This window comes from Mauremys mutica, chromosome 12 (assembly GCF_020497125.1).
Source record: "Mauremys mutica isolate MM-2020 ecotype Southern chromosome 12, ASM2049712v1, whole genome shotgun sequence".
NCBI lineage: Eukaryota > Metazoa > Chordata > Testudines > Geoemydidae > Mauremys > Mauremys mutica.
Window position 1 is genome coordinate 64033699 of NC_059083.1, and position 18099 is coordinate 64051797.

General features: G+C 38.3%; 1 protein-coding gene across 7 annotated transcripts in view; it reads right to left on the reverse strand.

Annotated features, from left to right (window-relative positions):
- The window catches only part of TBCD (tubulin folding cofactor D), a 266851-nt gene that overhangs the window by 232954 nt on the left and 15798 nt on the right, over positions 1-18099 (reverse strand). For all 7 annotated transcript variants that reach the window (XM_044983298.1, XM_044983304.1, XM_044983301.1 and 4 more), the window contains exons 3-8: positions 15026-15076; positions 14713-14810; positions 12883-12984; positions 9239-9385; positions 8267-8322; positions 5266-5398 (exon numbers count right to left, since the gene is read on the reverse strand). In XM_044983298.1, the coding sequence (XP_044839233.1) occupies positions 5266-5398; positions 8267-8322; positions 9239-9385; positions 12883-12984; positions 14713-14810; positions 15026-15076 (587 nt within the window). The remainder of the gene's footprint in view (positions 1-5265; positions 5399-8266; positions 8323-9238; positions 9386-12882; positions 12985-14712; positions 14811-15025; positions 15077-18099) is intronic.

The window sequence follows — 18099 nt, forward strand, 5'->3', positions numbered from 1 at the left end:
AAAATCGTTGCCATATAACCAATGATCTGACTGTCAAGTCTGGTTTTGTTGTTTTAGAAACAACATGGTGTAAGGTACAAACAAAAACTAGTTTTAGTAATCATGAAGAAAAAAACCACCACCATACACACACACCCCTCACCTTCCAATTGTCTACATATCCCATTTAGGCCCGGCCTTTATGAGATGTATGAATCAGTACTACCTCTGGGACATATTCCCTAAGCTATATAAATCATCACTATTAAGGGTGGCCTGACTGCTTGGCAACAAGCACGTCTTGCTGTCAAACAGGAGACACAAGTTTGAAGCTATCCTCCGGCTCTAATAAACCAAGATGAGGAGGGATAATCCCAACCTTCAGAGGGAGGCGAGGAAATAGAATATGCTATCACTCTGGAGCAACCCCTAGAGGTCAAGTGAATAATATCCAGAAAACTATCAGCTATGTCAGTCTCTGGGCTAAGTACAATAATGTAGACAAAACATTAAGATGAAAAACAGTCAGAATAATGGACCTCACCGAAACAAAAAGATTATTTAATGTAATTTATGATAAAGTAACTCAATCATGACCCTTTATTATTTTATTCCTCATATAATTTCTGTTTACATCAGATGAGAAACTAGCATATTTCATAAATGTGTTCCTTCAGTAGAGCATTCACATTTATCTCTATGTTATATATAGCTATATGTAGCATATTTGAACTTGCTGTTTAGTACATTGTCATGCAAACTTCAATATGTAGCATTATTTTATGCAGAGTGATCAAAACAGTTCAGTTGTCACAAGTTCTCTAAATTTTGATCCACTGAAAGCTAAGTTTGTATTCATCTACTTTCAAACTTTAGACTTTGTGGTTTTTAAAATCTTTGAGTTGAGTGGTCCTATACAAAGATTCCATAAGTATATAAGGAAGAGCTAGAGCTGTCTCATTACCTCCCAATAGCATAACTATATCAGACAGTAAAGCAAGAGAATAATTGAACCTTTTGCAAAAGACAATCCTTAAAATCATGTCCTCATGCAATATATTTTATTAAAGATTCTTGGTTTGAAGTATAGAAATATTTTAATACCAAAACTTTACCACCAGGAATTGCTATGGTCTGGCTCTGCACCACACTCAACATTGCATTCAAATTATTCTTGTGTGAAACTGCACAGCAACTATTTCAAAGGGTAATAACAAAGTATGCAATTACCTGCTTTTCATACATTAATAGGAACACAGGAAACAGATCCAGGGCAAAGCTGAAGTTATAGTGTGTTGTCCCCCACAAGAAGTTTGACGGTACAAGCAACATTTTAAAACCATTGGGGGTGGAGGGAATTTATCTGCCTAATTCACATCCATGTTAACTACACAGAGGTCAAGGGATGAGACTAACTGAGCACGTACAGATTTGAACGTCTACAACTTTAGTATCAGCAGCCCAAGGCAGCATAAAGGCTTGGCAAGAAATGAAGCAGGCTTCTGATACTTAAAATTCTGAACTTCAAACTAGTCACTATGAAAACTCCTACAAAAAGTTTAATTAAACAAATTGTTTATTTGAGAAAGAGAAAGGAGAAAAGTTGCAAAGGTGACACAATGGGAAATTGGAACATTGAAGCCCATCAAGAAGGGGATAGGGATATTATTGCAGTGAAGAGGCCAGTGGCCTCCCCATCTACAGGGTTTGGAAAGATATGCCCTTCTCTCTTCTCCCCGCTTCATTCTCCTTACATTTGTGCAGCTTTTTTTTTTTTTATAGCCCTGAACTAAGCAATTTTCTTTTAAAAGATAAAATCCCTAAGAGCAATAGACAGACCCAAAGTCACTAATTATCTGATAACACCAAAAATATAAAAAGACTTGGGCAATGTTTAACCAAATATTTATTTTTGTGCCTCTGGGTCAGAAAGGACAGTGTAGCAGAGCTGTCTCTTCCCTGAGGCACAATTCATATAAGTGTGAAACTATTACCAAGCAATCCTTACACTAGAGGCAGCTCAGGGAAATGCCCTGTTCTTAGATACAAATAAGCGTAGTTCTTAAGGTTCCCAACTTTCATCAAATCACCGTGTAGGGTGTTTCATTTTTAATTATTATTCACATTTGTATACTGAGTCACTTATAAAACAAATTAAATAAGATTTAATAAGTTTCAATGCCCTAAGCTACTTCAACATTATGTCATCTTTGTCACGCAAGAACTGGGAGTGCTACACCCTGCAGCAATAACTAAAAGGCTACTTGATATAATGGCAGGTTTAAAAGCAAACCTTCAGACCAAGATAATTTATAATGCAGATCCTTGAAATATGTTAGATGTTTCCATAAATTAAGATTTTATAAATAATTTCCTCATAATTCAGCTTTTGTGACCTTGCCTATTCTATAGAAGTAGAAAATCATATATACATACACAGTACATTTCAAAATGTTGCATTTTTAGTTACAGAAAGAAAAAAAGCTTTTAAAAACTGAGTCTGAAATACTACAAGCAGTGCTTCCTGCTAGGGCACACCTGTTGTGAAATGATGTATTACTGTCAGCAGGTGTAAAAAAACCAAGCCCCTCAGTGGAATTTAGATATGTAATGCATAATGCATGTTTCAACAAGAATCATGACACAATAGTACCTGCTCCATTTAAAATGCTGAGTTAGATTAAACAGTAACATAACCAGTCACTGAAATTTAAACCAATGAAGAAGCAGACTAACCAGAAGCAATGTAGAACTCCTGCATTTGTGTATGATCAGTGGAATATTCTTATAGCCAAGGTTTTCCAGCACACAATGAGAAAGTTTTTGCAGTAGGTGGAGGATCCACTATAACCAGAATTGAAACTTGCACTGAAACAATTTGTGATTTTCATTCTAATTCAAAACAGTCTTGCCATATCCAAGCTCACTAAAAGCAAGTTCCAAATTACATTCTTTGAATATCAATCTCAGAAAGCATTTCAATCAGCCCAGGGAAGGAATTGTCCCTCTCTCACCCTTACTCCATGAGCGTAATAAATTTCTGACCATCTCTTACCAGAATCAATTACTATCATGCTAATTCAGCATGATTGGGGTGTGGTCTTTGCTCATTTGTTTGGGATGGGACATACTCACAGTCAAGGGAGACTGTGCAGGTGGGGCTATCACCACAAAATAAGTACTATAAGAGTCAAAAGGGATAGCATAAAGATTTCTGGAGATTATTAACAAATCTCAGCGCTCACATGACAAGGCTGCATTTTGTTCCACATCACCCAGAAATGATTTATTGAATATCAGTTACACAAAATTCTAACTAGGGTGAATAGTACAATGTAATCCATATAGCCTCTCCAAGGGAGAAGGAAAATCTATATTTTAACTCATGATTTTACTTCAACAGGTGTGCAGTATAAAAAAAGTAGAGCTTCCTAAAATGAATTTCCTGAAAGAAATAATTACTCATTTTACTCCTCTACTTTTAAGATATTAATTTTTTTTTTTTATAAAACCTCTCTTCCTTTTGAGTCCATTTGTTTCTCATTTCTATAATTGATATTAAACCCTTCAGGATTGAAGGCAAGAAAAGGTTTAAGGGCATTTTAAATAATAACTTGAATGTGAGTTACCAACAGCAGAACACACAAATGACATAAATTTGCCAAACAGTTGCTCCCTTCCCACAAGGGGAAGAAAATAAATCATCATATCAAACCTGTTGCTTCCAGGGATTAAATCACACTCTGGTTTCGATTCTACATGTTAAGTGTTCACCTGTTTCGCTTAACACGCATTAATGAACAGGTGGATAAAACCAAAGCCAAACTCAAAGGAATGACAAAACACTAATGTAATATACACCCTGCAGGTTTCATCATGCACCTCAGAACAGTCTACAGTCTGCTTTTCCAGATCTGACAAGAAGATGATGAAACATTGTTCTCTAACTCTTTTGAAAAAGCACTGCAATGCATACGGAGCAATACTTCCCCTTTCTTGAACAACAAGGCTTAAGACAAGTTATTCTAAATGTAGCTCAGGGTCATTTTTTCTGATTTGGGGATGCTAGAGAAGACCAAAAAAAAAGTCAACTACAGCCCCAGAAACTTGCATCAATGTTTAGTAATGCACCACAACAAACATACAGCGCTGTTATTTGGGAGCGGCAAATTTATGCAAGTTATGGAAAGTCTCACTACATGTTAGCAAATCCTGAATCCAATAAGACTATGCAAGAATACACTTTATTTAATGGCACTTATGTTACTTCAGCTTTGATGAAAAACAACCAGCCAAAACAAAAGCACACTCCAATATATTTGGGCACTAAAAACATCACAATAAATGCCAGATACAATATATTATATATTATAAAGTGTTGCATCAAGCATGTACATCACCCTTAAAGTTATCTATATGTAATAAGGACAAACCACAAACACGATCTTATTTACCTATGACATCTTGGATATTTGTACATATGAAAGGGGAGTGCAATCACCCAAAAGATCATTGATGAAGAGAGTGGTTACAGTTAGACACGAGATGAAATTAATATACTATTCATAGGAGAAAAATTATTTTAGTCTTTAATGTCAATCTTGGAATAAACTTCTTTGACTTATGGGCTCCATTAGTACTATTTAATGCAAGCAATGTCACTGGAGGAAGCAACAGCTGAAAAACAGACTAATGCAAAAATACTACATAACATGTTTTGTTTGGGGGGTTTTTTGGATTATACAAAGACAGTCTAAATAAAATGGCCCATGTAAAATGGTTAGATCATTATTCCAGTTCAATAGAACACTGGGCCAAGACTTTCAGATTGGATATCTAAAATTGCTAGTGATTTGTGAATGATCTTACAAGGGATACAGACTTTTGAAAATCTTGGCCTTTCCGTTTTGGACATTGTCAGTTAATATCACTATTATGCCACTTTTTCAGCTTTTTGTACCAAATTGGAAATAAATGATGAATTAGGAAGTGACCAGTTTGTATTCAAACGCATATTTTAAAAATTAGGATGGGTACCAACTTTTATATTTTATTTTATCTGTCAATGGCAAAAAGAGTAATTCTCCAATGAGAGAATCTGCACTAAGGAAGTCACATATTTAGAAGTGTTCTAGTAAAAACCCAAATGACACATCATACAAACATAATTCTGTAAGGCTTAAAATTTTAACAGGAATGTGTCTTAGTACCAGCACATTGTGGAACAAAACACCATAAACGCATTAATTTACTTGGACTATCTTTTATAGTATCAACAGTGTTTACCAGGGCCTGAAGCATGCCATCCATTACAATAGTCCCCTCCATGGTCTGGAAGGAGGACTTAGATAATGTTGAAAGGGCCCAGTCCAGGAAATCTGCCATTCTTTTTTGTTTGACATCAGGGCGGATAATAAACCTGTCACAGAAAAACACATTGAAAGTTACCCATTCAGAGCAATCCAATTAGTAACTATTTTTGCTTGTTACCCAAACTGGTTTCAGTTCCTAAAGGCAACTGTCAAATGGACATTTCCCAAGACATTTTTGGAAGGAACATTCCAAACGTCAGATGTTTAACCCTACTATTTCCAAATGAAGTCCTAGCCTAGAATATTACATTTCATTTATAAATGCAGAGTCCTGTAACTGGAATTCTTAAGAAATTTATGAATTTAACTGTAGGGAAATACAAATTATTAAGCTTTTTCAGGAATCCCAAAAAAAAGATGCTTTCCATTATCTTTCCTGTTTCAATTTTATGGGAAGCCATTGCACTCAAACAAAACAAAAATAAAAATGATCAACCTCTGCAAATTTGAAGAATTTGCTCAAAAATTATAAGATGTGTCACTACTGCTCAGTGTTAATCACCAGCAGTTTAGTCATGTTAGTCTTAGATATTGCAAGGAATATATCTGTATTTGTTGCACCTTTATTTTAGCATATGAAAAACCTTTTATTATTTAATCCCTACCACATCCTGAGAAATATAGTAATATACCCATTTTACAGAGAAAAGAGACAGACTCAGAAAAGTTACAACAATTTTCCTAAGGCCTCACAGCAAAGTAGCCACAGTCCCAGGGAAAGATGGATTCCAGGGGCCCTGGTTCCCTGATCTGTACACTAACCATGTGATCAAATTCCCTCCCAAGTAAAATGTAAGGCAAAGAGTCACTGGAACTTATCGCCAAAGGATAATTTTGCTAATGTTACAACCTTACATTAAGAATCATAGATCCACTTGTGTAACAAAATATTTTCAGAATCTTCTCCAGCTCAATTATCTGGTATTTGTTATGAGTGCATATCCATATGCAAATTAGGTTTTAACTAAAGAGGTGGTGGGGGACTGACAACAAGGTGGCAGAATAGTGCCCTGTACAGAAACACAGGGCTTCTTTGTGGAGTCATCCTGTTAACAGGTGCTTGAAACTTACATTAATGTACAGTATTACTGGCAAGTCAGATTGGACATTAGATTCAGTCCAGCTATTAAACTTCTCTTTTCGTGAATAACTCATCTTTATGAATGCCTTATAGTAATTAAACTTACAGTACAAAGTGGTGGATGGAATTTAATTTGGGGGGGGGGGAGAGGGGGAAAAAAGAGGATAAAAGATGCAGATTAGCCCTTTTGAAGAGTTTGGTTAGGTTGGGTTTTTTTTGGGAAGTGGCAGGGTGGGAGCGCACATTAAAAACTGACTAGGGGTCGGCAACCTGCAGCTCCGAAGCCATATGTGGCTCTTTGGCCGCCCCCTTGCAGGCAACCGTTTTTTGAGGGGGGTGCAAGGTGCAGGCTCTGGCCAGGAGGCGCTTACCATGGGCAGCTCCCGGCCGGCAGCGCAGTGGGGCTCTGGCCCCATGCTGCTCCCAGAAGTGGCTGGCTGCTGGCATATCTCTGCACACCCCTTAGGGGAAGGGGGGCAGCAGGTCTCCGTGCACTGCCTGCCCCTGCAGCTCCCACTGGCCAGTTCCTGGCCAATGGGAGCTGTGAGGACGGTGCTGGGAGCAACGCGCTGAGCCGCCTCCCCTCCCACCAGGGGCATGCAGATATGTGCCAGCAGCCAGCCACTTCCAGGAGCGGCGTGGGGCCAGAGCCCTGCTGTGCTGCCGGACAGGAGCCGCCTGTGGTAAGTGCCTCCCAGCCAGAGCCTACACCTCACACCCTCTCCCACACCCCAACCCCCTGTCCCAGGTCAGAACCCCCTCCTGCACCCAAACTCCCTCCCAGACCCCACACCCCAGTCCCCTCCTGTTTATATTCAAATGGCAGAAGTTACATTACAAGTATTGATGAGTAGTAATAACTTTAATATGTTCAATTATTATTAGCTGATAAATTCTAATTCTACAAGTAGCTTTGCGTGTGATGCGGCTCTCAAAATATTTTGGTCAAAGACAAAAACAAAAAATGGCTCTTCTTCTTTGAAAGGTTGCGAACCCCTGGACTAGAACAAGAAAACTTGACAGGCTGCTGTCAGCACCAAATATATATCCACTGGCCTATTAGAAAGACAAGGTAGGTGAGGTAATACCTTTTATTGGACCAACTTCTGTTGGTGAGAGAGAAACTTTCGATCTTACAGCTCTGTGACAGAGAATTATTGTAACTTTGTTACTGGTAGGTTTATTTGGTGCTCAAACACGTGTAATGTAGGATAAGTGGTTAGGATGTTCCAACATCCTATGTCTAACTCACTTTAAGGCTTCTTTGACAATAATAAAAAACAAAGGAAATAGCAGCACTACTTTTTTGGGGGAGGGGAGAAGAAAGATGACAAAAGGACTGTTACACAGAATGAAATTAAATATTACTAGTCCATCTGCATGAATTTAGTGTTCCAAGAACATGCCCAATTACCAGAACTGAAGACAGAAATCCTCTCATAATCCACATAATATATTATGTGATCAGCAGCAGTAGGGAATGATTTTCCACCTTTTCTGAATCCTATACTAAAGAGCACTCCTTAAAGGCAAGAGAATGAATTTCAAATTTCATTTTTTTGGCAGTACTGATGAAGACTGCTAAAAGCATCAACTGTGATAGACACCCGTCCTCTCATAAAGAGAAAGTAATATGCTTATTTCAGATAGGCCAAACAGCTGCCTGATGGCAATGACTTTTCACCACCATATATTGGGGCTACATTCATACAAGTAAAGTATTCCATGTACTACTGCCAATACTGCAAATCCACCCAGTACTGCCAATAGAAATCTTTTCAAGCTAAGAAATTATAACACTTTCCTTTTTTGCCAAGATCAGCACAAGACTTACCTGGAAACCAGTACAGCAGCTGCATCTCGAGCTTTATCACTGACAACCAGGTAAGACTAAAGATAAAAAGAAAATTAACTATCAGAGTTTGCAGAGACAGAGTTAGTAAGAAAACTACACAACAGGTTTGAAAATATGCATTTCTTAATGTTTATTCTTATGAACATTGGACTAAGCCTACGAAAGTAAGAAGTTTAAACAATCTTCCATTTAGCAAGCCACATGCCAGAAATCAAAGTTTCCATCTCAATGTCTTTCAAAGTGGGATCATCTTTTCTGTACCATTGCATTAAAGCAATACAGACTAATGTCAATAACATCAGCTATTCATTTTTGATGCTGTTATAAAACCATCCTGAAGGGATTTGTAACTTAGCCATTTCATTTTACATCAGGTTAAACGTTGTGTGAAAGTTTATCTACACAGATGCTACTTTTCAGACAGATTTCAGAGTAGCAGCCGTGTTAGTCTGTATCCGCAAAAAGAACAGGAGTACTTGTGGCACCTTAGAGACTAACAAATTTAGTCTCTAAGGTGCCACAAGTACTCCTGTTCTTTTTACTCTTCAGACAAGCTGGCTGTACTCTGTTGAGCACTTTTTCACATCTATTTCATATATCATTGTTCGCTCTAGTCAAACTAATTTCCTTTGGGAGTGTAAGTTGACTAACCTGGGTTTATAGCATGAAAACACTAGCCATTTACTTCTGAAATCAACTAGTCTAATAAGATATGCATTTATACTGTATAGTGTCTTAAAATTAAATAGTCTACCAGTTTAGAAGAATGAAAAACTTAATTTCCTTTTAACATTAAAGAATGGAAAAAAACTGTACGCAGGATTTGTAACTGTGGGCTAAACACTTTCGTATTACACAAGCAAAATGAGGCCTGGAAATTAAGAGGTCAAAATGTATCATACATAATAAAATACAGTGAGGTCTTTGTGTAGAAAACCAAGTAGCACTTACTTTTGCTACATTGAGTATGCGATCCATTATTGGCATCCGAGTGCATCCTTCTTCAGAAAGGATATTTCCATCAAGACGAGCCAAATCAAAAGGTATCAGACATGTCATGGAGAGCCACAACAAGAGCATGTAGCGAGTCTCCCACGTCTAGGAAAACATTATAATAAAACCAACTTTATTTGTTTGCTCCAAGTATGCTGTTGGAACAAAGACACAGACCATGCTCTCAGGAGTGTGCAACCTAAGTATACAGGGAAAGCCATTCAGATGTGACATGCCCTAGAATATCACAGGAGATAGGAGTGTGGCAGCACCCAAATACTAAGAGCTGCTGTGACACTGAGTCAGAAGGGGTTAAGCAACTAGAAGGATAAAATGACCCAGATTCAACCTTTAGAGACATATTAATAGATGATTGTAATTTTGTGTGTGTTTACATTCATATTGTTAGATATTGACAATGTAATCAGATGGTTCCTGTCTGTCACTATGTTCTATTGATTCAAAGATCAAAAGGGAATATTAACATTTTGATGAAGTTTGAGTGAGACAATATCATTGTCTTTATTTCTCTTTGAAGTCTGTAGTAAACTACCTGTAAATGGCTGGAGATCGGAAGTTGCCTTATGCTAATCCACGCAGCTAAGTACCGGTGGTGAAGATGAAATAGGAAATCTTACTTCAAAGCCGCAATGCTTCACCCAAGGAATGCCTGCTGTCAAGAGGCTATCAAGAGGCTCCCAGAGAATTAGAAAAGAAACTCTAGGGCCCTGATCCTGTTATCTCAGATCTACTTAAGCTTTATCAGGGGAAGTTTCAGTCACAAGGCTGAGGTCTCCAGCTCCAGTCTGGATCACCCTGATATTGGACTATAACCTGTGAAACTAATTCTGAAAAAACTCTTTGCAATTCTAAAGCTCACCTAAGCTTTGACCTCAGAATGAAACTGACCTAAGAATTTTATTCATGTCTGTATGTATAATGATCTTTTAACCTATATGCTCTCTTTTCTTAATAAATTGTAGTTTAGTTAATAAGAATTGGCTGTAAGCGTGTATTTGGGTAAGATCTGAAATATTCATTGACCTGGTGGGTAAAGTATCTGATCCTTTGGGACCGATAGAACTTTTTATATGATGAACAAGGTTTTCAGTAATCCTCATATTTGACTTGGCTGTCTGGGTGGGAGCCCAAGGCTCAGTTGCTTTAAGGGAACTATTTCTGGCTTCTGAGTAACTAGTAAGGTATTGTAGAAGCTGTTTTGTTGCCGGCTTGGTGAATCTAAGTATTAGAATAACCACCAGTTTTCGGGATCATCTGCCCTGATTAAGCAATCTCAGAGTGCCCCCGCCTTGTCACAGCTACTATCAAGTTAAAGGGACCCTGTCAACTTGAAATCTAGCAAACTTATAAAAACTAGGTTTAAAAGAAGTGTCAGGTACCATACCGGTCCTGAGAGTCTCTGTAAAAAAATCATATAAATTAGCTATTGCCGTTTTCCTGTTTGTTTGGGTCTTTTTTAAAAAATCTCTCTCTCTATTCTTGTTGCACGAAAGACCAACACAAACAGGGGGAAACTGACTATACAGGAGTAAAAGCAAAACTTACTGTACGCATTGTCATGTGCACAAAACTAAAAAGAGAAATGAGTTCTACTTTAATCTCTTAACAGTATTTTTAGATGTTACTTGTAACAACAGTAGATAAAACATTTTCAGACAGGAGTGTGGTTTAAATTGATATGTCTCCTTAAACACTGAAGGGCAATTCCTACATACTCATTTTAAATTAACAACAAGAGAAAGCATCTGCAACTTTTTCATAACTTCTCATGGCTATGCTTCCCCAATATAATCACTTGAGAAATCAAAGTTTCACTGGCAAGCAAATTCATCCTTTATATACGCATTTCTACGGTCTGGAAAGATACTTATTCACAGATTAAAGTGTTCAAAAGTACCTTTGAATAATTTAGTAGAAATTGCCAATTTTGAGAGAAAATATTTCTTGTATTTTAATCAAAACATTGATATAATAAAAACCCCACATCTATGTTTGACCATTTTACCATTTGTGTGTTGATTATTAACAACAATGGTATATTGGATCATAGCATAGGCAGGAACAATAAAGGGTATTCATAATTAGCAACTGGCTAATGTAAATTTTGAGCCCCAACTGCAGTGCAATTCACTGTTTCATAATGATGAGCCTTGTTGCTTGAGCAGTATAGAGGAAGTATTTTTTTTTTTTAATTCAATCTCAATAAGACATTTGTATAGTTTTCCTAATTGAGTAGTCAAACACCACAAATTTTGGACTCAATCACCACCTTTAGCAGAAATTCAAGAACTACAGTTCACACCATGTCATCTTGTTGGATAGAAAAAAAAATATTTAAGCAAACAGACTCTCCTGCCTAGAACATTCTCAGCAATCTCAAACATTGCATCAGCTGGCTACATGGCAAAATCATTTTTTGCCTTTTCATAACAGTTTCATAACCCAGTCTCCTGAATTTACTCCTCAGTGAAAAGGCAAAAGGTGTCAGCAATTAAACAGTTTAATGTTTTGGGGTTTTTTTTACGACTGAAAGATGTAACTGATATGTTTTGCCCAGATACGTTATAATTTTCCTCAATGTCCCCAAAATATAACTTGTTTTCTGCCGGGGGGGCTCACACATTCCCGGACAAGAGTCCTTTCCACAGAGAGGTCTGCATCTCCTTTCCAGGAGCATGCAAGCCACTTGCACACACCTGCGTGAAAAGGGACAGCTGCCAGTGAGCCTGGTGCCCACTCCAGTGGCTGGGGCTGAGGGTAGTACACCCACACCGGAAGAGCTGCCTACACGAGACACTGGCTCCTGTGAGCAGCAGCCGCCCCCAACATGCTGCTGCTTTAGCTGCTGCAGTTCCAGGTAGAGCCCTGCAGCTCCGTGGATATCCGCTTTATATCTGCCGATATACATTTTGTATCCGCAAAGGACTTAAAACATACTCACTTGATGCCGAGTTGTCTGGACAGGAATTAAGGCCTTAAAATCTGACAGGACTGAACTATCCTGTCTTCTGTAATTTTATTTTCACAATTTTCCATCATTTCGATGTAACAAACTGTAATATAACCCCCTTTATCTGGGGAGATCTGGGATAGAAAGCTTTTTTTTTTTTAATTGTTCCTTAGTCCCTTGCATATGTTCTCTCTCCCCCCTACTTAATTTTTTTCCAGTATTAAATCCTTTCCTATTCTCCCTTTACATTTAGTTTAACCCTTGTCTGTTAGTTTATTTTTAGCCCTTGCATCTTCTATTGTTGTTGTTTACACCAATTTTACTAACACTCAAAACTCCCTACACATCTCCCTACTCCCAAAAATAAAAATGGAAAAATCCAACAGAACATCTTTTAGTAAGACCACATTTTCCCTCTGAAAAGGACACTTCAGAATGTTAAATCTAGCTATCCAGTTTGACATTTCTAAGTGTTTCATGATATGTAGTGACGTATAATAGATACTTTTATATCCAGTTTGAGATAGATTAATTGCATCAAGCTATGTTGCTCCATTTTCATTTCTACACAATACCTTCCTAGGCTTTTTTTCCTTTTAAAACAAACAGAAAGGGGGGCGGGGAATCTCACCTCATAGTCCTTAGGATTCTGATCTGCAAACATATCCAAAACAGGCTGTAGATCAGCTACTTCATGAGGAAACAGTCGGAGGAAAATTTTATACCCTCGTACCTACCAAAGAAATGACTCCATAATTTAATAAAACATGTTCAAGGAAAATAATACAAAGACGACTTTTGGAAGCATCTTACATATGATGTTCAGTACGTACAGTAGTGATATGAATTAACTTTCAAATAAACTGGTAATATCTTAAAACACTACATGTCACAAACTCTACTAACTAAAGCTGTTACTGGGTGACAAGCTGGGATATCTTGTCTTTTGATTTAATCACCAACTAATTTAGAGTCAGTGGCAGAATTTAACTAGCTCAACTTTAAAATATTAACTTCTAATAATTTGTTCAAGAAATGCCCAGCGCCCTCCTAATGCATTTAATGTTACTGTTGACACTAGTACTTCAGTAGTCCAGAAACTAAACAACCACATATGACGAAACCAACCATGTAATTTTGAGATCCACAACATTTTTCCATCATCCTTTCTTTTGCTCGATTTTATGACAAAATTTCTTCTCCATTCCACCCCTCTCATCCAGAACTATGAGAATACCATTACTGCCCCTCTGCTAATAAGATAGCAGGCAAACCGAAGAGATGAGCAGTCAGAACACTACCTACATGATATCACCCACTGAGTCGGTCTCTCAAGGTGGCTCTTAAATTCAAGTAATGGGAAGACATGCCACTGCCACACAAAATGGACACCATTCTAGAATCTCCAAATTCTATCCCCACTGAAGTCAAAGGTGAACGCCAAATGACCAGGATTTGGCCCTGACTGCTTCAGCATTAACTTAGTCTGCAACCCTACTCGTGAGAAAAGCATATGAATTACCACTTTGAGCCTCATGAGCAACTAACACTTTTGCTGAACAAAGGTTTTATATTTTGTCTTCTCTGATTTTAAGATCTTTCACTGCAATGGTTCAACACTGAGAGGTGATAGGTCACATGGTACCAACTTGTTATTTCCAACTGATTCTACAGTTGTCCAGTGTCGCCAATGCAAAGAAGAGTCAAGAGGCCTGTAAAAACAGGCAAAGTAGCAGGAAATGGGGAGGAAGAGCCTACTTAGTTCCTTGCATTAGGGGCCACAGCTAAGTAAAAGGAGGAAGAGAGGAAACAAAATTCACATGCTGGGACCAGATCCACCAATGGGACTAGAATGTCTGTGAGAGAAGGGTCCAAGCAGCAGAGAAACATATGCAGGGAGAGAAGAGGGGGGGAATGCGGCAAAAAGCATGAGCAAGGGTGAAGATGGAAAAAGAGAAACAGAACAGATGGAAACAAGAGATAAAAATGAACAAAAGCACACAGTATATGTATCTTTTTTCAAAAAGAGACTAAACATTTATCACATTTAAAAGACGTCTACATGCAAAGTGTTTAGATACATTTAGCTAACTGCTGCTGAAGCAGCCACAGATACATTATGGGACTGCAAATGGGGAAAGTGATCCTCATGGCCACAAATGGTAGAGGAGGTGCCCATAAGATAATCACTCTTTATTAATCTGTGATCGACACTATTGAAAAAAAAAATGGGTGAATACTTATACAATCTTTTAAAATCTATTTTAATGTGTTCTAAAATAGAACAGTGTAAGTCAGAAAGCTACATTGTGTTATTTTTAATTCAAAACTCAACTGCAATATTTTGAAATATAAAATCACTCCAAATATTTTAAAAAGAAAGTCATTCTTAACCAACAAATAAGTTGATGAAAGTTTCGACATTATTTAAAAAAAAAAAAAAACAACCACTCATTTATACCTTTGTAATGATGTAAAGAAATTTAAAAGCCAGATGTACTAGTGGAGAAGGAGAACTGTTATCCCGCACTATATCCAGCAATAAATCCATCATCCACTCTAGAGAAGGAGGAGGGAGAAATAAAACACAGGAAGCATTAGAATTAGCTTGCATGTTTCTAATCATGAAAAGTTAGGAAGTGGCTGTACAACAGTACATAGCATACTGTTTAACACCAGCCACACCAGGCTTACAAGGCAAACATGAATCATTTAAGTTTAGCAGCTTGTGTCAAAAAATATTCACAAAAAACGTACAGAGATGATGTTCCTACCTAGGTGTGAATCCAACAAGTGAGGTTGTTCCTGGTACTTGTCCATTATAACTGAAAAAAGAGATTTAAATTATTCAAGTGAGATGTCCTTAATTAGGCTAAATCGACACCATGAGGTAGGGGTGTGACTTCCACCTCATGTACACACACCTGTATAAATACTAGTGTAGCCGCAGTAGCATGGATAGCGGAGGCACAGCTTAGTTGTGCTGAGTACAAACCTGCCTGAACCCCTGGGATACATACTTAGCACCTCCCTGTGCTACTATGTGTATGTGAGCTGGGTATCATATCCTTAGCCCATAATGAAGACGTATCTTTAGAGTGAAGAAAGTGTTGATTTTATTTAAATATACTCCCTGCTACAAAACTTATCCATTAAGGTGGGAAAACTTTAATATAAATGCTGACACTGCTCGGCACTGCATATCAGAGTACCAAAGAGTACAAAATTCTCAAAGATGTTACCCTTATCATGCATCCTGTCCATTAATGTACTGTGGGGTTCATAGTAAAGACACCCACAGACCCATACAGTTTCCTCTAGGCCTCTTCCACATTGCTAAGGGAAAACCTATAAGCACAGAGATGAAGAGGTGTGAGTGAGGCCACTGTTATACCTCCCCGCCCTGTTTGCTGCTGTCCTCCACTTGCTGATCTCACTGTAGCTCTCCATTCCCAAGATCAAGCAGTCAGTCATATATTTCTGATAGAGCACTGCAAATGAAGGGCACCATTATACTGAGTGTGGACTGCAGCTGCTGCAAGTAGACCAGCCTTATCCTGCACCCCCAATAGCTCAGACTTATTCCCCTTTCACCCCTCCCATTGCTTGTCCCTTTGACATACTCCTTTTCCCACCCATCTTTAAGCTATTGCAATCTATTCTGTCCTTCACCACCAACAGCTGCTGATTCCAGCTGAAAATCCTCATACACAGACTTCTAGAGTTCAAGGAGGGTAGGAAAAAAGCTGCTGGAACCACTATCATGCAGATCCAACAGCAACCAATGGGTCACATTAGAGAGGCTACTCCAGTGCTGGGGAAGTGGACACAGGAAAGCAACCATGGAGCAGCTCCACCATTTCTTCTCTCCAGGGCTGAAGAAACTCTTCAGCATACAGCTCAGCTACTCTGGCTATGCGTTGAAGCCAGGATGTGGGCCTTGTGCAGTTCACACCTCTCTACTATTTCAAGCTGCCTGCCTGACTGCAGACTTCAGAAGACAATACTGCATTGTTTTGCATTTGGAAGGTATTCTTCACCAGTATAAGGGCTAGCATTTTTTTTTATTTTTTTTTAATAAAACAAAAGCTTAAACTTTTCTCAGAAACTGACAGGTAAAGCCACCACCCCGACTTGCCAGGGAAGTTTCCTACTCACTGTTGGAAAATGGATTTCTCATGTCCTGCCCGAACAGCTACAAACTGAAACCACCACAAAAAAAACTCTAAAGAACCCCTTTCTACAGTCAAATACTGTACACCTGCAAGAGATTTCCATGTCACCTACTATATCATGGTCACAGCAATCTATTTTTTTATTCAGGGAAATTCTGACTCGAAACCACCTGTACTATGCATTTTAGTATTTGTAATGCCAGGAATGCAACCTGTCACAACCTCTACAAAAAAAGCACTTTTAATTTAAAGAAGTCAAAACCAATCTAAAGAATCTCAAGCAATAAGAATTAAATTTCAGAAAAGATCATGCAGCAAAAAAAGTGTTGCATCAATGATAACCTGTGTCATTTTAGAAATTTACTCAAGTAGGAAAATGTCCTATCAACAATGGACCAAAAAAATCAAGATTAAGTAGTAATGGTATTGCCCAAAATGACAAGAAAAGCAATTAAACAATAGCAAGTCCCAGAAAAGCAAGTCCAAGCAACACTGGATCATCTCAGCAATAATGAACCATGCTGAGATGAAGATGTGTAACATATAAATATTACTATAGGACATAACTGCCAGGGAAATCAAGTTATAGCCTAAATGATGATGTTTTTCCCCTTCACTACAGTCTAACATATCCTCTCTTCTTTTGTCTGTTTCCTTCTCACCCCATCGGGTTATTCTTCTTCCTCTGTATCTCTTATCTTTCTTAGGAAAAACGTACTCTTTTTGTCCTTTAAAACCAAAGCAACATCCTTCTAACCCTTACTTTTTTTCTGCATTTCCATTCATTCCTATGCAAACCATTCTGCTCTTTATTTATTTGTTCCTCCCCTTGTGTTTTTTCCTCTTTTCACCATACCAATTGTTGGGACCCAGATGCAATGTAAGTTTAACAGCATTGTACTAAAAATACCACTAGATGGCACTATGGAACCAATTTAAACCAATCCACTAATATTGTTACAGGAATGAACATAACTCCACTGATATAGGTAACACAATGCTATCTATTAGCAACAATCACAATTCTCCAGTTCTTACAAAGGCCAATTTCCTATTGAAATCAATGGTAGCTTTACCTGTGAAGGGACTGTGTAATTAGATCTAAGCAATTGCAAACTGATGAACTCTATTGACTCCCCAAGGAGGGGATCAGGAAAGCACCTAAGCAGTCCCCCAGAGGGTTTAACTACAACTCAGACTATGGCTACACTACAGACCTTACAGGTAGCGCTGCTAGTGCAGACACTCTAAGTCAACAGGGAGAGAGTTCTCCTGTCGACTTAATTACTCCAGTCCCATGAGCAGCAGTAGCTATGTCGGTGGGAGAAGCTCTCCCACCGACATAGCGCTGTCCACACCAGCACTTAGGTCAGTGTAACTTGCATCACTGGGGGTGGGCTGGGGGGACGGGACACACACTTATTCACACCCCTGAGCAACGTAAAGTTATACTGTAGACAGTGGTAGCGTGTACATAGTCTCAGGACCCTGACAAATCGCATGCCCATCACTATCCAGCAACTTGAAATAAGCCCTAAGATCATAATGTTAGAAAGAGTGAACCGGGAAAATAGTTTTTTTCCATGCTAAAATTTCACTCTTTAGGGTTCAATAAATTAAACTGGTACCCTGGATAGATCTTCATAGGAATTCCCATGCCAGATTAGACTAGT